The 26,642-nt window shown below is 36.8% G+C and overlaps 1 protein-coding gene across 1 annotated transcript in view; it reads right to left on the bottom strand.

Moving 5' to 3' along the window:
* Window positions 1-26,642, bottom strand: part of HDX (highly divergent homeobox) — a 215,246-nt gene that overhangs the window by 7,592 nt on the left and 181,012 nt on the right. Inside the window, exons 7-9 of the mRNA XM_005890175.3 lie at window positions 24,676-24,755; window positions 19,604-19,687; window positions 1,089-1,211 (exon numbers count right to left, since the gene is read on the bottom strand). Coding sequence (XP_005890237.1) covers window positions 1,089-1,211; window positions 19,604-19,687; window positions 24,676-24,755 — 287 coding nt within the window. The remainder of the gene's footprint in view (window positions 1-1,088; window positions 1,212-19,603; window positions 19,688-24,675; window positions 24,756-26,642) is intronic.

Here is a 26,642-nt window from a genome sequence, read left to right as displayed (position 1 = left end):
TCTCTGACAATCAGGAATCAACATGGTAGTCCACAACTCAGAGGCATATTTGGTATCATTTAGTATTAAATATAACATATTTAGTATTAAATATAACATTTAACATAATTCTATATTCTTTTTTTTTTTTTTTTTTTAGGTTACCCTGGTGGCTCAGATGGTAAAGAATGTGCCTGCAATGCAGAAGACCCGAGCTTGATCCCTGGGTTGGGAAAACCTCCTAGAGTAGGAAATGGCACCCCATTCCAATATTCTTGCCTGGGAAATCCCAAGGAAAGAGGAGCCTGGCAAGCCACAGTTTACAGGGTTGCAAAGAGTCAGACATGACTGAGTGACACTAACATATTCCTTTTTAGCAAGATTAATAAATTATTACACAAATTTTAACAGAAAAAGTGAGGCAGAAAATGTAATCTGGGAAGAATTTGCCAAAAAAAAAAAAAAATCCACAGTGACAAACACAAGACATTTCATTTCATCTTTGGGGTAGTGGAATCAAACACTATAGTTAAATTGGGAAAAGTAAATGCTGCACTGTGGTTACAAAGAATTTCACAAAGTAATTTTAATTGTTTTAGTGATGTGCAACATATCATGAAATAGAAGGTATTCAAACACCTGTGAACTTTAGTAGGGGCTGTAAGGTAACTGAAATCCAGAAGAGAGGCAAATGCCTCACTTCTTTCATTCACAGGAGGTCCTAAAATATGTGCCTCTCCAGTTAGTGTAACCCCATCTTTACAACTGTTTTGAGAATTTCTTTAAAATTAATTAAATGAAAAAATATGTACAAGATAGAGAATAGAGTCAATAATTATATTTTAAAAATTTTAAATGTTTTGCTTACTTGATACTGGCTTGGAATTAACAAAGTATGTTAATCATTTTGATTTTCCACTAAAGCAGCACACAAAATCTGAGTATTTATTCCCAAGAAAGCTATATTAACAAGTCAGGAGGTAACAAATCCTCCCTTGATGACAAGCAGGAATGAGGTATAAAAATGAAAAGAATATGAAGAACCCAAGTGTGACTTGCCACTTTTCAACATTTTATGTTATAATTTACTATTCTCTTCTGTTGCTTACCTGTTGTTGTTCCTTATTGTCAGCTTTTATAGCTAGTATCAAGCTTCTTACAAATGTCTGAAGTTTAAAATTTTTTTGCTTCTGAATCTCTAACTCATTTTCAATGAATCTGACTTCTTCATTCTGAAGGAGAAAGCATCAAATAATAAATTACTCTGTGCAAACCTAGGACTACACATGTTTGATGCACAATAAAACTTTTAAAAAGCAATCAAATTATAGAGACAATAAAAAGATAAAAGTTTAGCATAAAGGATTCTAAAACACAGAAGTAAATTATCCTATTACTCAAAGGCTGCCTTTTAAGCAAATCACCAACAGAAAATAATCTGCAAGGTCAAAAATCCAATCAAATAAATTCAGGTAAGAGAAAAATCAAGAAGCAGTTCCCTTCTTGGAAAGACTCATCCTACAGTAAACCTAATTAGCATTCAGATTAGGATTAAGAATAGATAGAGCCCAATTTACCCCAAGTAAAGAGCAATAGCAGATGCAGTAATGCTGAACGTATCATTCACAAAGTCAAACACTGAGAAGTAAAAAGGTTATTATTCTGTAACAAAGAGGGACTGAAATTTTTCATAAGACTATCAAATAGTTTGCTGAACCCCCCACCCTTATGTAAGAGTCTGTTATTCAGAAAATATCTCGAAATTTACAATGATTTGAAACTCAGTCTCTCTTCACTATTTTTCCTAGTTGTGTAGGAAAAGAAAAATAAACTAGGTTTGGGAGGATTTTAGTGTCAGACCTACTGATAATTGTGTAAACTAGGGCAGGACAATTAACCTGTGATTGTATATACTCGTCAATAAAATGGATATAATACTAGTAATCATTGGCAATTCTAGATTGAGGGTTATAAGGGTCAAATAAGATAATGGCCATGAAATTGCTCTATATAGATTTACTATTTAAGCTACAGAAGTTAAGAACATGTGATATTGGTGAAAGTGTGGACATATAGATCAATGGACACAATAGAGAGTTCAGAAATATATATTATATATTGCATTATATGTGTATATATATGTACACACACATGCAAATTTGGTTGACTTTTGATTAAGATGCTGAGGTAATCCAATGCACAAAGAATAATCTTTCAACATTTCAAAAAAGAGTGGTTGAAAACTTGTAAATCCATACCCCCTTCAAAAAAGATTATCAAACCTTAACTCACATAATATACAAAATATAATGAGAAGTGGATACCAGACCTAAATGTAAAACCAAAAACTATAAAACTTCTAGAGGAAAACTGAGGGAAAACTCTCTATGTCCTTGGGTTAGGCAAAAAAATTTCAATAAGACACAAAAATCATGAAACTTAAAGAATTCATTAAAAAAAGAGAAATCCCACATCATTGCTTTTCAAAAGATACTATTAAGAAAATGAAAATACAAGCTATATATTAGGATGAAAAATTTGTAAATCACAAATACAATAAAGGACTTGTATTCAGGATGCATAAAGAGCTCTTATAGAACAAATATAGGACCACCAACAGAATAAAAATCAGGTGAAATATTTGAACATACAATTTATCAAAGAAGATATAAGAGTGACCAATAAACACTTGAAAATGTTTGATATTGTTTGTCATAAAGGAAATGCAAATTAAAACCACAAAGAGATGCTACCACCAACATACTGTTGTTGTTGATGTTCAGTCACTCAGTCTTGTCTGACTCATTGTGACTCCATGGACTGCAGCATGCCAGGCTTCCCTGACCTTCATCATCTCCTGGAGTTTGCTCAAAATCATGTCCTTTGAGTCAGGGATGCTATCCAGCTATCTCATCCTCTGTCATCCCCTTTTCCTCCTGCCTTCAGTCTTTCTCATCATGATCTCCCAGCATCAGGCCAAAGTATTGGAGCTTCAAATTCAGCATCAGTCCTTCCAATGAATATTCAGGATTGATTTCCTTTAGGATTGACTGGTTTGATATCCTTGCTCTCCAAGGGACTCTCAAGAGTCTTCTCCAGCATCACAGTTCAAAAGCATGAATTCTTCAGCATTCTTCTTTATGGTACAAATCTCACATCCATCCATGACTACTGAAAAAACTAAAGCTTTGACTAAACGGACCTTCATTGGCAAAGTGATACCTCTGCTTTTTAATACCCTGTCTAGGATTGTTATAGCTTTTCTTCTAACGAGCAAGCATCTTTTATTTTCACGGCTTTAGTCAACCATTTTAAGTAATTTTTGAGCTCAAGAAAATAAAGTCTGTCTCTGTTTCTCTTGTTTCCCAATCTATTTGCCATGAAGTGATGGGACCGGGTGCCATAATCTTAGTTTTTTGAATGTTGAGTTTTAAGCCAGCTTTTTCAGTCTCCTCTTTCACCTTCACCAAGAGATTTTTTAGTTCCTCTTTGCTTTCTGCCTTTAGGGTGGTGTCATTTGCACATGTCATCTGCACTATTTCTCTTGGCAATCTTGATTCCAGTTGTGCTTCATTCAGCCCTGTATTTTGCATGATATAGTCTACATATAAGTTAAATAAGCAGAGTGATAATTACATCCTTGACATACTCCTTTCCTAATTTTGAACCAGTCCATTGTTCCATGTTCTGTTGTATAAACTATTGCTTCTTTACATGCATACAGGTTTCTCAGGAGGCAGGTAAGGTGGTCTGGTATTCCCAGAAACATACTACAATAGATTATGTTAAAGAGACTGACAGTAGCAAGTGCTGATGAGAAGAATGTGGAGCAATTAAAAGTCTCATATTTTGTTGGTGGAAGGGTAAAGCCATACAGCCACTTTGGGAAATGTCTTGCAGTTTCTTATAAAATTAAATATAGCCTTTCTTACCATTTGACTCAGCAATCCTACTCTTAAGTATTTACCCAAGGGATGTGAAAATACATGTCTACAAAAAGACATACATGAATATTCATAGCAGCTTTATTTATAATAGCCCCAAACTAGATGTAACACAAATGTTCATCATCAGATGAATAATACATTGTGGTCATGTTTACACAATTGTGTCCAATGTCAAAACTAAATGTATGAAAAGATGAATTTTATTATACATAAATTATTATATCAAAAACATTATTAAAAATTATTAGCCAGCTAATAATTGAAAATAAGCTATGAGCATCCTCTGCAACTGGAGAACCTGTCTCAAAGAGAATAGCAGGAACTTTAACATCATTTGCTCAAAAAGCTACAGAAAATATATTAAAAATTGTTAATTCCATGGGCATACCTTTTACAATTGAGAGGATACAGTTGTATTAACCACATTCAATCTATGGACATGCTTACTGCATCAGTTATATCAATACAATTTAGAACTTATTTACCCTAATAAAATGGCTTCCTTTTCAGATCATTTAATATCAAGTGAATGATCTGCAAATGATTCAAGCTAAATTCTTTATTTAAAGGCATTCTACAGTAATCTAAATTATAGGTAAGCATTATAATAAAATTTCACTTGTTCCTGCCATAATACATTTGACTAATTCTAAACATTTTATTTTATTAATATTTATTGTCAGAACAACAGTATTAGTAAAGTACTGGTCAGGAAGTCTTTTTGAATACAGAAGATATCTATCTTCATTATCCCAGTGTCTCCTTTGAAAGCACAAGTCTATCTGAGCTACACTCACTGTTCACTAGAAACATTTTAAAAACAATTCACATTTGGAGAAGTCAGGAAGCATCTTTTGTTATGCAGACCTCTAATTTCTACTCGAACCATTCCTCTTCCTTAGTATTTATGTAATGTTTTAAAACATAAATAGCTTTAAGATAATTTAATATTACAGACATTTTCTTCTTGGTGCTGTGATTTGAAAGCCTATTAAACACTTCCTATATTTCAGGAAGTGATTTGTGTGGCCTTTTAAGATTTGCCTAAGTTAATGGTTTGAGAGGAAGTAGTAAGATAAACATCAGTCACTTATTTCACAAAATAAGGCCTAGCTAATTTTTCTTATTAAAATCATCCCTGTATTTCCACTAAGTATTGTCAATTATTCTCCAAGATGACTGTAGGAAGCACTCAAGGTTTCATATGGACCAGCGCTTTGATCTTTCTTTGACAAAGGAGGCAAAAATATACAATGTAGAAAAGACAATCTCTTTAACAAGTGGTGCTGGGAAAACTAGACAATCACCTGTAAAAAATGAAACTAGAACACTTTCTAACACCATACATAAAAATAAATGCAAAATGGATTAAAGATCTAAATGTAAAACCAGAAACTATAAAACTCTTAGAGGAAAACATAGGCAGAACACTCTGACATAAATCGCAGCAAGATCCTCTATGATCCACCTTCCAGAATAATGGAAATAAAAACAAAAATAAACAAATGGGGCCTCAGTTCAGTTCAGTTCAGTCGCTCAGTCATGTCCGACTGTCTGTGACCCCATGAATCACAGCATGCCAGGCCTCCCTGTCCATCACCAACTCCCAGAGTTCACCCAAACCCATGTCCATTGAATCGATGATGCCATCAAGCCATCTCGTCCTCTGTTGTTCCCTTCTCCTCCTGGCCCCAATCCCTCCCAGCATCAGAGTCTTTTCCAATGAGTCAACCCTTCACATGAGGTGGCCAAAGTACTGGAGTTTCAGCTTTAGCATCATTCCCTCCAAAGAAATCCCAGGGCTGATCTCCTTCAGAATGGACTGGTTGGATCTCCTTGCAGTCCAAGGGACTCTCAAGAGTCTTCTCGAACACCACAGTTCCAAAGCATCAATTCTTCAGCGCTCAGCTTTCTTCACAGTCCTAATTAAACTTAAAAGCTTTTGCACCACTAAGGAAACTATAAGTAAGGTGAAAAGACAGCCTTAAGAGTGGGAGAAAATAATAGCAAATGAAGCAACTGACAAACAACTAATCTCAAAAGTATACAAGCAACTCCTACAGCTCCATTCCAGAAAAATAAATGACCCAATCCAAAAATGGGCCAAAGAATTAAGTAGACATTTCTCCAAAGAAGACATACAGATGGCTAACAAACACATGAAAAGATGCTCAACATCACTTATTATCAGAGAAATGCAAATCAAAACCATTATGAGGTACCATTTCACGCCAGTCAAAATGGCTGTGATCCAAAAGTCTACAAGCAATAAATGCTGGAGATGGTGTGGAGAAAGGGGAACCCTCTTACACTGTTGCTGGGAATGCAAACTAGTACAGTCACTCTGGAGAACAGTGTGGAGATTCCTTAAAAAACTGGAAATAGAACTGCCTTATGACCCAGCAATCCCACTGCTGGGCATACACACTGAGGAAACCAGAATTGAAAAAGACACATGTACCCCAATGTTCATTGCAGCACTGTTTATAATAGCCAGGACACGGAAGCAACCTAGATGTCCATCAGCAGATGAATGGATAAGAAAGCAGTGGTACATATACACAATGGAGTATTACTCAGCCATTAAAAAGAATACATTTGAATCAGTTCTAATGAGGTGGATGAAACTGGAGCCTATTATACAGAGTGAAGTAAGCTAAAAAGAAAAACACCAATACAGTATACTAACGCATATATATGGAATTTAAAAATATGGTAACAATAACCCTGTATACGAGACAGCAAAAGAGACTCTGATGTATAGAACAGTCTTTTGGACTCTGTGGGAGACGGTGGGATGATTTGGGAGAATGGCATTTAAACATGTATATCATATATGAAAAGAGTCGCCAGTCCAGGTTCGATGCATGACACTGGATGCTTGGGGCTGGTGCACTGGGATGACCAGAGGGATGGTACGGGGAAAGAGGAGGGAGGAGGGTTCAGGATGGGGAACACGTGTATACCTGTGGCAGATTCATGTTGATGTATGGCAAAACCAATACAACATTTTAAAGTTAAAAATAAAATAAAATAAATTTTAAAAAAAAAAAAAAAAAGAATGGAAGAAAATAATAGCAAATGAAACAACTGACAAAGAATTAATCTCAAAAATATACAAGCAGCTCAATACCAGAAAAATAAACAACCCAATCAAAAAATGGGCCAAAGAACTAAACAGACATTTCACCAAAAAAGACATACAGATGGCTAACAAACACATGAAAAGATTCTCAACATCACTTATTATCAGAGAAATGCAAATCAAAACCGCAATGAGAGGAGTGCAAAAATGGAGGAGGAATAGGATGTGGAGACCACTTTCTCTCCAAAAAATTCATCAAAAGATCATTTGAACACTGAGAAAATTCCACAAAACAACTTCTGAACGCTAGTGAAGGACACCAGGCACCCAGAAAGACAGCCCATTGTCTTCAAAAGGAGATAAGACAAAATATAAAAGATAAAAAGAGAGACAAAAGAGTTAGGGATGGAGACCTTACCCAGGGAGGGAGTCTTAAAAGAGGAGAAGTTTCCAAACACCAGGAAACCCTCTCATGGGCAGGTCTGTGGGGAGTTTCAGAATCTCAGAGGGCAACATAACCGGGAGGAAAAAATAAATAAATAAAATCCACAGATTATGTGCCTAACCACAACTCCCAGTGAACTAGCCCAGACACTCACATCCCCCACCAGCAAGTGGGGGCTGAACAGGGAGGTGCGGGCTGAATTGCTTAGGGTAAGGACCAGGCCTGAATGCCCTGAGGAAAGTCTGAGGGAGCTAACGTTGAGATAGCAACCCAAAATGTGGGATAGCCAGAGATGGAAAAAAAAAGAAAGAATTTTCCCACGAAATGCTCTAACCTAAGTCACTGCTGGGCCCACTCACAGAACAAAGGATTGAGTGAATACCAGAGGAAAGCTAGCCAGCAGCGGACCAGCAGTGGACCGGCTCATCCCCCACCAGAGGCAGAGAGGCAGGCGGGTGAAGGCCAGAGCCAGAAGGCGAGGGGCAACCTTGACCCCAGAGGTGGCATCCTCTACCAAACTGCGAGCAGGCTCCCAGTTGCTAACCAAGTCTTCATGGGATCCTTGATGCTTGACATCCACCAGGAGGGTCGCAGCCAGAGATCAGCTCCCCAGAGGAGACACACAGCACACCTGAGACGGCGCTCCCGCTGCACATACAGGAAACTGAGCAGCTGGGATAGGGGAGGTGATAAGACTCACCGCTTACTGGGGAGTGTGCTCTCACCAAGCACCTGGTCGCCTGAGCTGTTCGGACCTGGGAAGGGCACAAAACACAGGCCCAACCGAGTCTGTGCCCTTGTGGAGTACCGAGAACCTGAACCTGGGTGGCTTAAACCCGGGAAGTGCACACAACCCAGGGCCCGCTTTAGGCAGTTCCCCTGCAGAGCAACCTGGAGCCTGAGCAGTATAGACCCGGTAAGCACACAGGTCATGAGCAGGGACAAACCCAGTGTGGCCCAGACACTGCGAGCACGCCCCACACATACCAGTGATATTTGTTTGCAGTGTTCCTCCCTCGCCGCAGCACAATTGAACAAGTGAGCCTAAATAAATGACCACCTTCGCTACCTTGTGTCAGGGTGGAAATTAGACACTGAAGAGGCGTGCAAACAGGGGAAGCCAAAATAAACAATGAAGAAGGAACTGCTTTGGAAGTGACAGGTGCAACAAATTAAAACCCTGTAGTTTGCACTGACTACATTGGAAGGGGCCTATAGACCTTGAGAAGAAGTATAAGCTGGAACAAGGAAATATCTGAAATTGAACTGACCCCACACTGCCCTCAACAGCTCCAGAGAAATTCCTAGATATATTTTACTACTATCATTTTTAATTTTTTTTTATTTTTAAGTTCTTTATTACTCCTTTAATTTTCATTTTTATAACCTACTATTACCTTGCAAAAAAATACCTATTTTTAAAGCTAATTTCATATGTATATTTTTTTATAATCTTTGTGATTTTTTTTAAATATTGTATTTTTGAGAGTTTAAACTCTACTCTAGATTTTTAATATTTGCTTTGTGATATTTGTTATCAATTTTGTACCTTTAGGAAACCAATCTTCAATACTCATTTTTACATAGGAATGTGATTATTGGCTTTTTTTCTCTCTCCCCTTTTGATTCTCCTTTTTCTCCCCCAGGTAACCTCTATCTCCTCTGTCCCCCTTCTCTTCTCTACTTAATTCTGTGAATCTCTTTGGGTGTTCCAGGCTGTGGAGAACACTTAGGTAACTGCTCACTGGCTAAATTGGTCTTTCTCCTTTTGACTCCCCCTCCTCTCCTCCTGGTCACCTCTGTCTCCTTCCTCCCTCTTCTCTTCTCTATGGAACTCCGTGAACCTCTCAGAGTGTTCCAGACTCTGAAGAGCAAATAGGGAATTGATTACTGGCTAGATTGCTCTCTCCCCTTTTGATTCCCCCTCTTCTCCTCCTGGTCACCTCTATCTCCCTCCTCCCACTTCTTTTCTCCATGTAACTCTTTGAACCTCTCTAGGTGTCCCTTACTGTGGAGAATTGTTTCACCATTAACCTAAATGTTCTATCACTGGTGTACTATGGATGGAGAAGTCTTGAGGCTACTGTAAGAACAAGACTGAAAGCCAGAGGCAGGAGGATTAAGTCCAAAACTTGAGAACATCAGAAAATGCCTGACTCCAGGGAACATTAATCAACAAGAGCTCATCCAAAAGTTTCCATACCTACACTGAAACCAAGCTCCACCCAAGAGCAAACAAATTTCAGAGCAAGACATACCAAGCTAATTCTCCAACAACTCAGGAACATAATCCTGAGCCTTAAAATACAGGTGGCAAAAAGTCTCACCAAACCCATAGACACCTCAAAACTCACTACTGGACACTTCATTGCACTACAGAGAGAAGAGATCCAGCTCCACCCATCAGAACACTGACACAAGCTTCCCTAACCAGGAAACCTTGAAAGCCACTCGTCCAACCCCACCAACAGGGAAGAACTTCCACAATAAAGAGGAACCACAAACTTCCAGGCTATTGAAAAGGGACACACAACACAGCAATCTAAACAAAATGAAAGACAGAGACATATTCAGCAGGTAAAGGAACATGATAAATGTCTACCAAACCAAACAAAACAGCAGGAGATAGTCTATCTGAAAGAAAATTCAGAATAATGATAGTAAAAATGATCCAAAATCTTGAAAACAAAATGGAGTTACAGATAAATAATCTGGAGACAAAGATTGAGAATATGCAAGAAAAAATTAACAAGGACCTAGAAGAAATAGAAAAGAGTCAACCAATAATGAATAATTGTCAGGAGCTGCATTAGGCATTACTGACATAATGGAGGCACGGCCCCAACTCCCTCTCCTCATCTCTCAAGTATGGTCCCAGGATGAAGAGTTAGGCCTTGTGATTCTGACTTGTTCTTTCCTTTCTTTGGTTGAGTTGGCTCAAAAGAATGTTAAGGTGCTTTAGAGAAACATGAGAAAGCACAAAGCCTTTTGCAGTTGTGCCTAGAAAATAATTTGTTCAAGGATCTTTACAAAGAATGTCCCAGGATGAGCATGTAGGCCGCAGCTTGAGGCCATGGGAAGGATTATTATCTGAGACCTGTTTGTGAAGGGAATGTTTATGGCAAAAGAAGTTTGCTGAGTTTAGGGTTTAGGATTAATTAAGAATAGCTAGAAGCCTTTTTAGGAGATAATGATCTTAAGATGCTAGGGGCAAACAGGATTTAGAAAGATAAGAAAGAAACTGAGGAATGTAGCATGAGTTACAATGTAATCACAAGTTAAGTACAGTAAATCAGGGTGGGGGAAACTAAAAACCTCTGACCTAATGCTTTTGTCAAAGTATAAAAGATAACCTGAAGCTTGAAATAAACATGTAGTCCCGTACTTCGAGTCAGAGGCTACATCATCGTCCGTCGACACTGTCCATCTCTTCAGATTGAATCCCTGGTTGCTGGAGCTGGACTCCAGCACATAATACAAAAACTGAGATCAAAAGTACTCTGGAGGGAACCAACAGTAGAGTAACTGAGGGAGAAGATAGGATAAGTGAGGCGGAAGATAGAATGGTGGAAATAAATGAAGCAGAGGGAAAAAAGAAAAAAAGAATTAAAAGAAATGAGGACAACCGCAGAGACCTCTGGAACAATGTTAAATGCCCCAACATTTGAATCATAGGAGTCCCAGAAGAAGAGACAAAAAGAAAGGCCATGAGAAAATACTTGAGGAGATAATAGTTGAAAACTTCCCTAAAATGGGGAAGGAAATACCCACCCAAGTCCAAGAAACCCAGAGAGCCACAAACAGGAAAATTCAAGGCAAAACACCCCAAGTTACATATTAATCAAATGAACGAAGATCAAACACAAAGAACAAATATTAAAAGCAGCAAGGGAAAAACAACAAATCACACTCAAGGGGATTCCCATATAGATAACAGCTGATCTTTCAATAGAAACTCTTCAAGGCAGAAGGGACCGTCAGGACATACTTAAAGTGTTGAAAGAGAAAAACCTACAAGCCAGATTAATGAACTCAGCAATGATCTCATTCAAATATGAAGGAGAAATCAAAAGCTTTACAGACAATCAAAACCTGAGAGAATTCAGCACTCCCAAACTAGCTCTTCAACAAATGCTAAAGGATCTTCTCTAGACAGGAAGCACAGAAAGTGTGCATAAACTTGAACCCAAAACAACAAAGTAAATGGCAACAGGATCATACTTATCAATAATTACCTTAAATGTAAGTGGGTTGAATGCCCCAACCAAAAGACAAACACCGGTTGAATGGATATAAAAATAAGACCCCTATATATGTTGTCTACAAGAGACCCACCTCAAAACAAGGGACACATACAGACTGAAAGTGGAAGGGCTGGAAAAAGATATTTTACACAAATGGAGACCAAAGAAAGCAGGAGTAGCAATACTCATATCAGATAAAATAGACTTTGAAATAAAGCCTGTGAAAAGAGACAAAGAAGGACACTACATCATGATCAAAGGATCAATCCACGAAGAAGATATAACAGTTATAAATATATATGCACCCAACATAGGAGCACCACAGTATGTAAGGCAAATGCTAACATATATGAAAGGAAAAACTAACAGTAACACAATAATAATAGGAGACTTTAATACCCTATTCAAACCCATGGATAGATGAACTAAACAGAAAATTAGCAAGGAAACAAAAACTTTAAATGATACAATGGACCAGATAGACCTAATTGATATCTATGGGATATTTCACCCCGAAATAATTAATTTCACCTTTTTCTCAAGTCTACACGGAACCTTCTCCAGGATAGACCACATCCTGGGACATAAATCTACCCTTGGTAAATTAAAAAATTGAAATCAGCTCAAGCATCTTTTCTGATCACAAAGCAGTGAGATTAGATGTCAACCACAGGGGGGGGAAAAAAAACTATTAAAAATACAAACATATGGAAGCTAAAAACACACTTCTGAATAATAAACAAATCACAGAAGAAATAAAAAAAAATCAAAATATGCATAAAAAGGAATGAAAATGAACACAGAACAACCTTTGGGATTCAGTAAAAGCAGTGCTAAGGGGAAGGTTCATAGCAATACAAGCCTACATCAAGAAACAGGAGAGAAATCAAATAAATAACCTAACTGTACACCTAAAGCAACTAGAAAAAGAAGAATGAAGAACCCCAGGGTTAGTAGAAGGAAAGAAATCATAAATATTAGGGCAGAGATAAATATAAAAAGAACAAAGGAGACCATAGCAAAAATCAACAAAGCTAAAAGCTGGTTCTTTGAGAAGATAAATAAAATAGACAAACTGTTAGCCAGACTCATCAAGAAACAAAGGGAGAAGAATGTAACCAACAAAATTAGAAATGAAAATGGAGAAATCACAATGACAACATAGAAATACAAAGGATCATAAGAGACTACTATCAGCAACTATATGCCAATAAAATGGACAACTTTGATGAAATGGACAAATTCTTAGTATAACTTTCTAAAACTGAACCAGGAAGGAAAAGAAAATCTTAAGAGACCCATCACAAGCACAGAAATTGAAACTGTAATCAGAAATCTTCCAAAAAACAAAAGCCCAGGACCAGATTGCTTTACAGCTGAATTCTATCAAAAACTTAATTAAGAGCTAAAACCTATCCTACTCAAACTCCTCCAGAAAATTGCAGAGGAAGCTAAACTTTCAAACTCATTCTATGAGGTGACCATCACCCTAATACCAAAACTGGACAAAGATGCCACAGACAAAAAAAAAACTACAGGCCAATATCACTGATGAACATAGATGCAAAAATCCTCAACAAAATTCTAGCAAACAGAATCCAACAACATATTAAGAAGATCATACATTGTGACCAAGTGGGCTTTTTCCCAGGGATGCAAGGATTTTTAAATATCGCAATTCAATCAATGTGATACACCATATTAACAAATTAAATTATAAAAACCATATGATTATCTCATTAGATGCAGAAAAAGCCTTTGACAAAATTCAACATTCATTTATGATAAAATCCCTTCAGATAGCAGACATAGAAAGAACATACCTCAATATAATAAAAGTCATATATGATAAACCCACAGCAAACATTATCCTCAATGGTGAAAAACTGAAAGTGTTTCCTGTAAGTCAGGAACAAGACAAGGATATCCACTCTCACCGCTACTATTCAACATAGTTTTGTAAATTTTAGCCACAGCCATCAGAGAAGAAAAAGAAGTAAATGGAATCCAGACTGGAAAAGAAATAAAACTCTCACTGTTTGCAGTTGACATGATCCTCTACATAGAAAACCCTAAAGACTCCACCAGAAAATTACTAGAGCTAATCAATGAATACAGTAAAGTTTCAGGATATAAAACTAACACTCAAAAAACCATTGCATTCCTATACACTAACAATGAGAATACAGAAAAGAAATTAAGGAAACAATTTCATTCACCATTACAATGAAAAGAATAAAATACTTAGGAATAAATCTAAAGAAATAAAAATCTTGTATATAGAAAACTATAAAACACTGATGAAAGAAATCAAAGCTGACACAAATAGAGTAATATTCCATGTTCATGGATTGGAAGAATCAATATAGTGAAAATGAGTATACCACCCAAAGCAATTTATCGATTCAATGCAATGCCTATTAAGCTACCAACAGTATGCAGATGACACCACCCTTATGGCAAAAAGTGAAGAGCAACTAAAAAGCCTCTTGATGAAAGTGAAAGTGGAGAGTGAAAAAGTTGGCTTAAAGCTCAACATTCAGAAAATGAAGATCATGGCATCTGGTCTTATCACTTCATGGGAAATAGATGGGGAAACAGTGGAAACAGTGTCAGACTTTATTTTTTGGGGCTCCAAAATCATTGCAGGTGGTGACTGCAGCCATGAAATTAAAAGATGCTTACTCCTTGGAAGGAAAGTTATGACCAACCTAGATAGCATATTCAAAAGCAGAGACCAAAGGTTCGTCTAGTCAAGGCAATGGTTTTTCCTGTGGTCATGTATGGATGTGAGAGTTGGACTGTGAAGAAGGCTGAGCACTGCAGAATTGATGCTTTTGAACTGTAGTGTTGGAGAAGAGTCTTGAGAGTCCCTTGGACTGCAAGATCCAACCAGTCCATTCTAAAGGAGATCAGCCCTGGGATTTCTTTGGAAGGAATGATGCTAAAGCTGAAACTCCAGTACTTTGGCCACCTCATGTGAAGAGTTGACTCATTGGAAAAGACTCTGATGCTGGGAGGGATTGGGGGCAGGAGGAGAAGGGGACGACAGAGGACAAGATGGCTGGATGGCATCACTGACTCAATGGACGTGAGTCTGAGTGAACTCCATGAGTTGGTGATGGACAGGGCGGCCTGGCGTGCTGTGATTCATGGGGTCGCAAAAAGTGGGACACGACTGAGTGACTGAACTGAGAACAAATAATTTCACAATTTGTATGGAAATACAAAAAACCTTGAATAGCAAAAGCAATCTTGAGAAAGAAGAATGGAGAATCAACCTGCAAGACTTCAGGCTGTACTACAAAGCTACCGTCATCAAGACAGTATGGTACTGGCACAAAGACAGAAATATAGATCAATGGAACAAAATAGATAGCCCAGAGATAAATCCGCACACCTATGGACACCTTATCTTTGACAAAGGAGGCAATAATATACAATGGAGAAAAGACAATCTCTCCAACAAGTGGTGCTAGGAAAACTGGTCAACCACTTGTAAAAAATGAAACTAGAACGCTTTTAACACCATACACAAAGATAAACTGAAACTGCATTAAAGATCTAAATGTAAGACCAGATCTAAACTACAAAACTCCTAGAGGTAAACATAGGCAAAACACCCTCTTACATAAATCATAGCAGGATCTTCTATGAGCCACTTCCCAGAGTAATGGAAATAAAAGCAAAAATAAATAAATGGGACCTAATTAAACTTAAAAGTTTTTGCAAAAAGAAGGACACTATAAGCAAGGTGAAAAGACAGCCTTCAGAATAGGACAAAGTATTAGCAAATGAAGCAACTGACAAAGAATTAATCTCAAAAATATACAAGCAGCTCCTGCAGCTCAATTCCAGAAAAATAAGAGACCCAATCAAAAAACTAGACCCAAAAGAACTACACAAACATTTCTCCAGAGAAGACATACAGATGGCTAAAAAACACACAAAAAGATGCTCAACATAGCTCATTGTCAGTTAAATGCAAATCAAAACCATCTCACCCCAGTCAGAATGGCTGATATCAAAAGTCTACAAACAATAAATTCTGGAGAGGTTGTGGAGAAAAAGGAACGCTCTTACACTGTTGATGGAAACGCAAACTAGTACAGCCACTATGGAGAACACTGTAGAGATTCCTTAAAAAACTGGAAATAGAAGTGCCATATGACTCAGCAATCCCACTGCTGGACATACACATGGAGGAAACCAGAATTGAAAGAGACACATGTACCCTAATGTTCATTGCAGCACTGTGTATAATAGCCAGGACATGGAAGCAACCTAGATGTCCATTGGCAGATGAATGGATAAGAAAGCAGTGGTACATATACACAATGGAATATTACTCAGCTATTAAAAAGAATGCTTTTGAATCAGTTCTAATAAGGTGGATGAAACTGGAGCCTATTATACAGAGCGAAGTAAGTCAGAAAGAAAAATCGCAAAACAGTATACTAATGCATGTATATGGAATTTAGAAAGATGGTAATGATGACCCTATATGCAAGACAGCAAAAGAGACACAGACTTTTGGACTCTGTGGGAGAAGGTGAGAGTGGGATGATTTGAGAGATTAGCATTGAAGCATGTATATTATCATATGTGAAATAGATCACCAGTCCAGTTTCAATGCATGAGATAGGGTGCTCAGGGCTGGTGCACTGGGATGATCCTGAGTGAAGGGATGGGGAGGGAGGTGGGAGGGGTGTTCAGGATGGGGGACACATGAACACCCATGGCTGATTCATGTGAATGTATGGCAAAACCCACCACAATATCGTAAAGTAATTAGCCTCCAATTAAATAAAAAGTATATAAATAAACATTAAAAAAACAGAAAAAAAATACACAATGAGGTACCATCTCATTGAGAATGGCTATCATCACAAAGTCTACAAACAATAGATGCTGGAGAGGAAGGAGAAAAGGGAACCCTCTTACAATGTTGTTTGGAATGCAAACTAGTACAGCCACTATGGAGAACAGGGTGGAGATTCCTTAAAAAACTGGAAATAGAACTGCCATATGACCCAGCAATCCCACTGCTGGGCATACACACCAAGGAAACCAGAATTGGAAGAGACACATGTCCCCCAATGTTCACTGCCACACTGTTTAAAATAGCTAGGACATGGAAGCAACCTAGATGTCTATTGGCAGATGAATGGATAAGAAAATGTGGTATGTATACACAATGGAATATTACTCAGCTATTAAAAAGAATGCTTTTGAATCAGTTCTAATGAGGTGGATGAAATTAGAGCCTATTATACAGAGTGAAGTAAGCCAGAAAGAGAAACACCAATACAGTATATAAACTTGTATATAAGGAATTTAGAAAGATGTATTGATGACCCTATGTGAAAGACAGCAAAAAGACAAAGATGTATAACACAGACTTTTGGACTCTGTGGGAGATGGTGAAGGTGGGACAGTATGAGAGTATAGCATTGAAATATGTGTATGACCAAATGCAAGATAGATGACCAAATGCAAGATTCATGACCAGTGCAAGTTTGATGTATGAAGCAGGGCACTCAAAGCTGGTGCCCTTGGGCAAACCAGAGGGCTGGTGTGGGGTGGGAGGTGGGAGGAGGGTTCAGGATGGTGGGACACATGTACACCCATGACTGATTCATGTAGATGTATGGCAAAAAAAACACCATGATATTGTCAAGTGATTAGCCTCCAATTAAAATAAATAAATTAATGTTTTTAAAATGACAGCTAAACCTGAAGTGTTATGACATAGCTAATCATGCCTGAGAAACTGAGCTTATTCACTTGTCTCACAAGCATTTCAGATTAGTTAGAATTCCTAGTAATATGGATTCCTGGCAAATATCTCAATCAGAAACTCCACTATGACAATACTGAATATTGATGGTTGTATAGTAGTAATTTCCAAATGCAAAAATAAAACACTTGCATATTAAATGAACACTTGAGCAATAATGTTAAATATATTTCCAAAGAAAACTAATTTATTCTAGGAACTTGTTACTGGATCCTTATGACTTAGGCACTAGATCAGGTAACATATACATGAGTAAGATATGTATCTGACTTTAAGAAACTTATGGTGAATATATTCAAGAAATCAACAAAATGATTCTGAACCCTAAAGAAAGGAGACTAGCATGTGTGAACAAAGAGAATAAAATGACGTTCTTTGAAGGAAGATCAAATTTCCAAACTGGTAAGGGTATCTTAAATCAACGTACTGAAATCAGCAATGAGAACTGCTATATGAGGTTTCACTTATAGTTATTTCAGAATTAAAGTGACAAAATTCACTGATGAAGTGAACTGAAATATCTTGAATAATGATTATAGAGAGACATATTTTCTATATAGGTGCTAATTTTTAAGAGTTAAATAAAAGTTTGTATAGAATGAAGATGTGTTATAAAAGATATCTTAATAAGGGAGCAAAAAACCCCTTGTTTCTACAGCATTCACCAAAATGGAAAACACTGAATCTTTAAATGTCCTTTAGAATTCAATGAAAATGATAACTGATATTTCTGGACTGGATACTCTGGCTTGCTGATGTCTTCAGCTTCAAACCTTTCAAGTGAGCTGGTACCCCAGCAGAAAAAGGTCCTGGAAAGAACCCTCTGAGTTCTGGGACCAGTCCTATCTGACCTGTTTGAGAGTACTGAGTAGAGTACACTTAATAGCTGTGCAACCTAGTCCTCTAATCTGTAGTTTCCATAGCTTGTGCCAAGTGATGGTTTGCAAAGCCATTTAAACCCTGAACTGGACATTTATAAATGTTATATGACCATGAAGGAGAGATAAGAATGATCTCTTGTACTTCAAAACCAACAACTTTATAATTATATTTGTTAAAATATAGTTTAAATACAGGATTATATTGTGGTTTTGGATCACTTAGAAAATAAATTTCAAAAAATAATTTCCTTCTGTGTTTACAACGTTCAATATTTTGAAGTCTGACATGTCATGAACAGTTGAAAAACAGAATCTGTTGAATTACATAGCTTTCAATTATAGTAAAACTGAGAAGGTTAATGACAGCTGCTGTCTTTCTGATTAAATGTTATGTTTTGTTAACATTTTAAGATTACTATTCTCTATGAAAAAAATAACTCTGGTCAAAATTTCAGAAGATCCCAAAGTTACCTAGTAAGATAGGACATGGATTAACAAAGGGACAACAATTAAACATCTAGGAAAAACATATTGACATCTAGACTGATAGCTTACATCAAAAATTTTTAAAAAACAAAATTATGCATGGCATGCTGTCAAAGTAAGTCTTTCATTTTAGTAACAAGTGACATTAAGAAAAGGTCATCTGTATTCATATTCATTCAGTATTTGTCATGGGGATTGTTTTTAAACTTCTAAAACAGGTATATTATTATATTAAAAAAATCTTCAGAAATTGAAATTCAAGATAAAATTAGCAAGGAACACTAGAAAAAAATATTCCCTTTATAATCATTTTAAAATGAACATGGGCTTTAAAAAAAGTATTGTCATAAATTTCACATTAACCACCACTATGCCTCATCTTGCAATGCAGCATCAGTACTTACTGCTGCTCAGCAAATTGTTCTTAAAGCCATAACCACTAAACTGACCAGCATTAATTAAAATGCCCAGCACCATGATGGATATCCAGGTGCCTGAGAGAGTCAATGCAGAGCCCCAGGATGCTTAATTTATCAAATGGAAAATGGAAGTGAAAAAAACTGGTACATAGATACTGTAAAAGTCTACCTCCTTTAATCAGTTAGTTCAGTTCAGTCGCTCAGTCATGTCTGAATCTTTCCAACCCCATGGGCTGCGGCATGCCAGGCTTCCTATCCATCACCAACCTCTTTTAATACCTTCTCTTAAAAAATTAAGGATCTGAAATTACTTTTACCTTATAATCCAAGAAAGAATTCACTTGCTCTACTTCAGAATTACTTATCATGTCACTTTCTTCATCATCAATAATTTCTATTTTCTGTAACACAAGTAGAGAAGTTTTCATAAATATATTTCTTATTATCCCCATTGCACTCAATAATGTATAGAGCATATCATTCAATGTTCAGTTTTAACAATGGGGTTTTCTAGTCTAGGTTATCAAGAGTAAATTCTAACTGACTGGCTCCTCAGCTTTACACCTAGTATGTGTCTGAGCCACCTCCTTTAGTAATAGAAAATTATTGTAATATAATTTAAAATAGAAAAAAACAGTTTCATAATATCCTTAAAAAAATAAGCAATCAAACTTTGATTAAATAGTGCCCTTCAGGAACAGGGAATTTGTTTTCTATAAAGGTAGTCTAAAAATTTAATCGGCTGGCAGAACTTTCTTCTTTACACTTTCATATTTCTCTTTGCAACTTGTAATGCAAAATATCAACATATGACATGCATTGCAAAGTCAAATGTGTTTTTTTTTTTTAAATATCCACTTATTCACAGCACTCCATTAGTGAGATAATTGAAAGCAGACATTTATAATGTAATGGTGATGAGTATGGTGATTTGTTTCCTTCACTGGATAGTAAATGAGAAGAGAGAAAGCAAGAACAAGAGAAACTCTAAACTGCCCTTCACTTCAGTTGCTCAGTCATGTCCAACTATTTGCAACCCCGTGGACTGCAGCACACCAGGCTTCCCTGTCCATTACCAACTCCTGGAGCTTGCTCAAATTCATGTCCATCAAGTCAGTGATGCCATCCAAACATCTCCTCCTCTGTTGTACCCTTCTCATCCTGCCTTCAATCTTTCCCAGCATCAGGGTCTTTTCCAATGAGTCAATTCTTTTCATCAGGTGGCCAAAATATTCGAGAATCATCTTTAGCATCAGCCCTTCCAAAGAATATTCAGGATGGACTGATTTCCTTCAGAACTGACTGGTAAGACCTCCTTGCAGTCTAAAGGACTTTCAAGAGTCTTCTCCGACACCACAGTTCAAAGGCATCAATTCTTTGGCATTTAGCTCTCTTTATAGTCCAACTGTCACATCCATACATGACTACTGGAAAAACTATAGCTTTGACTAGACAGACCTTTGTCAGTAAAGTAATGTCTCTGATTTTTAATATACTGTCTAATTTGGTCATAGTTTTTCTTCCAAGAAGTGTCTTAATTTCATGGCTATAGTCACCATGTGCAGTGATTTTGGAGCCCAAGAAAATAAAGTATCTCACTGTTTCCATTATTTCCCCATCTATTTGCCATGAAGTGATGGGACCAGAAGCCAAGACCTGAGTTTTTTGAGCTTTAAGACAACTTTTTCACTCTCCACTTTCACTTTCATCAAGAAGTTCTTCTTCACTTTCTGCCATAAGAGTGGTGTTATCTGCATATCTGAGGTTATTTATATTTCTCCCAGCAATCTTGATTCCACCTTGTGCTTCATCCAGCCCAGCATTTCATATGATGTACTCTGCATATAAGCTAAATAAGCAGGGTGACAATATACAGTCTTCAGGTACTCCTTTCCCAAATTGGAACCAGTTTGTTGTTCCATCTCCCTTTCTAACTGTTGCTTCTTGACCTGCATACAGATTCCTCAGGAGGTGGGTCAGGTTGCCTAGTATTCCCATCTCTTGAAGAATTTTCCACAGTTTATTGTGATCCACACAGTCAAAGGCTTTGGCATAGTCAATGAAGCAGATATTTTTCTGGAACTCTCTTGCTTTTTTGATGATCCAATGGATGTTGGCAATTTGGTCTCTGGTTCCTCTGCCTTTTTGAAAACCACCTTGAATTCTGGAAGTTCACGGTTCACATACTATTGAAGCCAGGCTTGGAGAATTTTGAGTATTACTTTGCTAGCATGTGAGATGAGTGCAATTGTGCAGTAGTTTGAATAATCTTCGGCATTGTCTTTCTTTAGGACTGGAATGAAAACTGACATTTTCCAGCCCTGTGACAACTGTTAAGTATTCCAAATTTGCTGGCATATTGAGTGCAGCACTTTCACAGCATCATCTTTTAGGATTTGAAATAGCTCAACTGGAATTCCATCATCTCCATTAGCTTTGTTCATAGTGATGCTTAAGGCCCACCTGACTTTGCATTCCAGGATGTCTGGCTCTTTGGTGAGTGATCACACCATTGTGGTTATCTGGGTCATGAACATTGTTTTTTCTATAGTTCTTCTGTGTATTCTCACCACCTCTTCTTAATATCTTCTGCTTCTGTTGAAGAAGAAGTGAAGAAATGAAGTTGCTCAGTCGTGTTTGACTCTTTGCGACCCCATGGACTGTAGCCTACCAGGTTCCCCGTCCATGAGATTTTCCAGGCAAGAGTACTGGAGTGGGTTGCCATTAGGTTCATACAATTTCTTTCCTTTATTGTGCTCATCTTTGCATGAAATAATCCTTTGGGTATCTGTAATTTTCTTGAAAAAATCTCTAGTCTTTCCCATTCTATTGTTTTCCTCTATTTCTTTGCATTGATCACTGAGGAAGGCTTTCTTATCTCTCCTTGTTATTCTTCAGAACTCTGCATTCACATGGATATATCGTTCCTTTCCTCCTTTTCCTTTAGCGTCTCTTCTTTTCTCAGCTATTTGTAAGTCTTCCTAGACAACCATTTTGCCTTTTTTACACTTCTTTTTTCTTGGGGATTGTCTTGACCCCTGCCTCCTGTACATTGTCATGAACCTCTGTCCATAGTGGACATTGAACTGTGGATGGAGGTTAGTGACGTTGTACAGGAGGCAGTGATCAAATTCATCCCCAAGAAAAAGAAACTGCCCTTAGCTTCAGAATTGATGTACAGCATAGTTTGTATAGTATCTTGCAAACAGTAGGTACTAATTAAATATTTGTCAAAAGAATGAACATAACAGCTTAACATCAGTGGAAAGAATGGCTGATAAGCTACAACCATAAAATCTCTAATCATAGAATTCTTTTTAAAGAAAACCAAAACCCAAAGACAAAATCTGCTTCAAATTTTTCTTTTGCATATGAATAATGCAGTTAAAAAACACACACGCACACACTTTAAACATTTAAACCCTGCCAACCCAAAAGAAAATTTAAAAAGAGAAAAGCTAAGCTAGAGTTAGTCACTAGGCAGTCTTTTAAGAACAATCACATTAATAGCAACATGTCACAGGCAGAATTTGAAATAAAATTTCCTAGCCAGAAATTGATATGGTGATTAAAAATCACAAACAAACTTGGAATGATTATATTTGATATATTGCCTTTGGGGATATGATACCATAACAGGGTTTGTTACCAGCAGGCTTCTGAGTCAGAAAGACAGCTACAAAGGAATTGCTTTGTACTGCTGCCTGGAGATGAATCTAATGTTTTGTTTTCTACTATAATAACTAAAAACTTGGGGCTTACTCATGTTGGCTCTCACCATAACACCAATTTGATATCTTCTTTTTTGATGTTGTTGTTTAGGTTTTTCTATTTGGATAGGTTCTGGGCAAAAAGAGCTAAGTAATCAAGGGAGAAGGCTTGAGGGGCCACTGTATAGATTTGTGCATATAAACAGGTCTTGTATGTCTTTGTGATTTGCCGTCCATAATTGAGGACACTCAAAGCTATAGGCAGAGGAAATCAACCTTTGAAACTATGAAGTTTTGTCTCTGAAAATAAATTTTTTTTTTTTTTAATAAATTAGATGCTTAAGTGACTGTGAGTCATTCCATGCCAGGACTTCATTGTTTTCAAATGTCTGCCACAAGGGAGATTCAATGCTTGAGAAATTCAGACAGAAAATGAGCATGTCTTTAGGGGAACAAAGTTTCCAATTTGTAAATAACTGCATATAATTTGTAATAGTATTACTCAAATCTAGAGCAAAGGAGATTATTAAATAGTGGAATTAAGAATATTGGCACAATTAATAATTGTGGAAAACAATTATTACTAGCTATCTAATGAAAACACAACTTTGCCACAAAATAAAAGCTTATTTTCCTATACCCCCATTCAATATATTTAGGTCAACCATCAGCTTAAATCAGGACTGAAATCAGTAAAATACAATCCTAAACTACACTCTGTATATGAAAAACACTGTTATATATTATCTATATATAACAAAAAAGAACAAAACTGTATTTGATGTACTCAAGTTTTATTAAAGTGATGTGACAGAATTATAATGTTAGATAAATAATGTTCGTAGTGGAAGCCAGGGTAAATCTTGAAGTTACAGCCATTTTGTAACAGAAAAATCCATTATATGGACCAATTGTAAAGATTACAATAAAGGAAAAAACACTGATTTGAAAACAAAAACAACAGCACAATGACATTTTCCTTTATGTCTGACTTTGGGTTAATAACACCTTGATTTCTGAATTACTTGATTGAGTAAGAATATAAACAGATAATGCTAAAACAGCTACTTTGAGAGCATCTCTATATACCAATAATGTTTACATTTTTACAAAACCTAGTTTAATCCACACGTAGGCTGTGTCTGCTTGCTATTCAGTTTTTTACTACTACTTTTCCTCTATTACTACAATTTTTAAGATGACTAGCTGAGTCCAATTTAACTAAAAAGAAGAAAAGTTTCCAAACACAGTGGAGACATGTATGGTCTGAACAGAGAACACAAGAATCAGGAATCCATGGATACAAGTTCCAGACCTAAGAATGACTTCTTTCATGGTCTCATGCTAAACTTTTAAAATTCTGCCATCTGTCAAATGAGAAGAAATTGGCTATTTGCTGAATATGTTGAAGCAAAATAACTTGTTATGCTTAAAATGTCACATATATAGTAGGCATTAGGTTTTCATATTTGCAAAGCTCTTACATAAAAAGAGGTACAGATGATATCACTTTAAATTTCCTTTATTAAACCCTATAAGATATACTATTGCATTGGTAACAGATTTGTTTTGATTTGTAAAGCAAGACTTTTTTCTGACAATGCTGATATTGTCACCAACCGGAAATAAATCCTTGCAATCCATCATGTAATGAGGAAAGAATCCCAAAGTGTACGTACCACATTATCTGCAGATACTGCATGGTGGTTCTCTTCCTTATGAGCCCTTGCCTTATTGGGAACAACTTCATTTGATTCCTCTATAGAAACAAAGAAGGCCATGATTTCATTTTTCATTCCTTAAATCTTTATTGAAAAATTTTTCAAAATTACTTTGATAATTTCTCTATTGTAAAAAGACATAAAAGGCAATTCTACTTCTAACAGTGTATTCTAAGAAAATAAGTGTGGATGGGTTCAAATTTAAGGATGATCATCACTGTGATGTTTATAATTGAAAAATCTGAAGCGTTTATATGGTTAACAATAGAGGCTTGGATAAATCATGTGGGGCTTATCCTTACAATAAATGCTATAAAAGAACTAAAAAATGAAGTAGAAGAATAGTTGATAATAAAGAAAATATTCATACCTATTGGAAAGAGAAAAACTGAAGGTGACAAAATCTACTATGTAGGTACACTGTGATTTTAATTTTGTTTAAGAGGAAAAGCATATATTTTCATGGGAAAAAAAATACTGACACTATTTACACCAAGGCATTGCCATTATTATTTCTGAATGGAATTACAGACAACCTTTATTGCTCTTCGTTTTATCTAATTTACTTGCTTTGATAATTCTCATTTTCTTCCATTTGTTTATTTATATTTAAATATTTTTACAATAAACATGTAGTGCTCATTTTAATAAGAAAAAAGTGATAAAATAATGTTCAAATACATGATATAAACTATAAATATAGTACATTTTCAAATTTGTAAAAAGGAATGTGTATACGAGTGTACAGACACATATAAACGATCCTGTATATATGCAAAGAGAAAGCACTGGCATAAATACTTTCTCACCCCCATTTCAAGAATGGATATCACTGAGGGGTATGATTTTTTTTCTAATTTTTTCATTGTATGTTCCAAAATTTTCTATAATGAATGTGTATTCCTTTTATGATCAAAATTTAGTACCCCCATACTGTATGGGGACTGGCCAAGATGAGCTAACCTCCTCTCATGGACACACCAAAATTACAACTACCCTTGAGAACAATATGAGGACAAGCAGAAAAGATCAACTGCTGGAAATATAATGAAGGGATTACAAGAAGAAGGGTCAGAGGGGTGAAGACACAGTGTAGTGAAGACCTATACCCTTGGGGAAGATGACCCACAAACAGGAGGACAACTATAATTGCAGAGATTCTCTCCCAAGGAGAGAGGGATCTGAGCCCCACATTAGGCTCTCCAGTCTAGGAGTCTTGCACTGGGAAGATGAGCCCTCAGAATGTTTGACTTTGAAGGGCAGCAGGGCTTACATTCAAAAGAGTCAGAGGGCAGTGGGGAAAAGACTCCATTCATAAAGGGCACACAAAATCTCACCCTCCAAGATCCAGGGAAGAAGCAGTAATTTGAAAAGAGCTTGGGTTCTGATTTTGAAAATCCTCCTGGAGGCAGGCGGCAAATGAAACTCACCTTGGAAACATAGAAGCTAGCAGTAGCCATTTGGGGGAGTTCATTCCACCATAAGTATACTGGTGCTGGTAAGCACAATTTTGGAATCCCCCACCCCCAGTTCTGAGATGCCCCAGGCCAAACAGCTAGCCAGGTGGGGACACAGTCTCACCAACCAGCAGACTGATTGCTTTAGGAGCTCTTAAACTCCTAGTTGCTCCAGGACCTGGCCACATCTACCAGAATGCCCAGGACCTGGCCCAGATCAACAGTGTACTTGCACTAACCCTAGGACTCCTAGGGCCCTGAAGCCAGAGACTGTGGGACCCAACTCTGTTCACCAGTGAATGGCACTTTTGTCACTTTTATTCAACATAGTATTGGAAGTCCTAACCACAGCAATCAGATAACAAAAAGAAATAAAAGATATCCAAATTTGAAAGGAAGAAGGAAAATTGTTACTATTTAAAGATGTTATGACACTGTACATAGAAAATACTAAAGTGAAAGTGAAGT

The sequence above is a fragment of the Bos mutus genome, chromosome X, assembly GCF_027580195.1.
Source record: "Bos mutus isolate GX-2022 chromosome X, NWIPB_WYAK_1.1, whole genome shotgun sequence".
Lineage (NCBI taxonomy): Eukaryota > Metazoa > Chordata > Mammalia > Artiodactyla > Bovidae > Bos > Bos mutus.
This window is presented reverse-complemented; position numbering and strand designations above follow the sequence as displayed.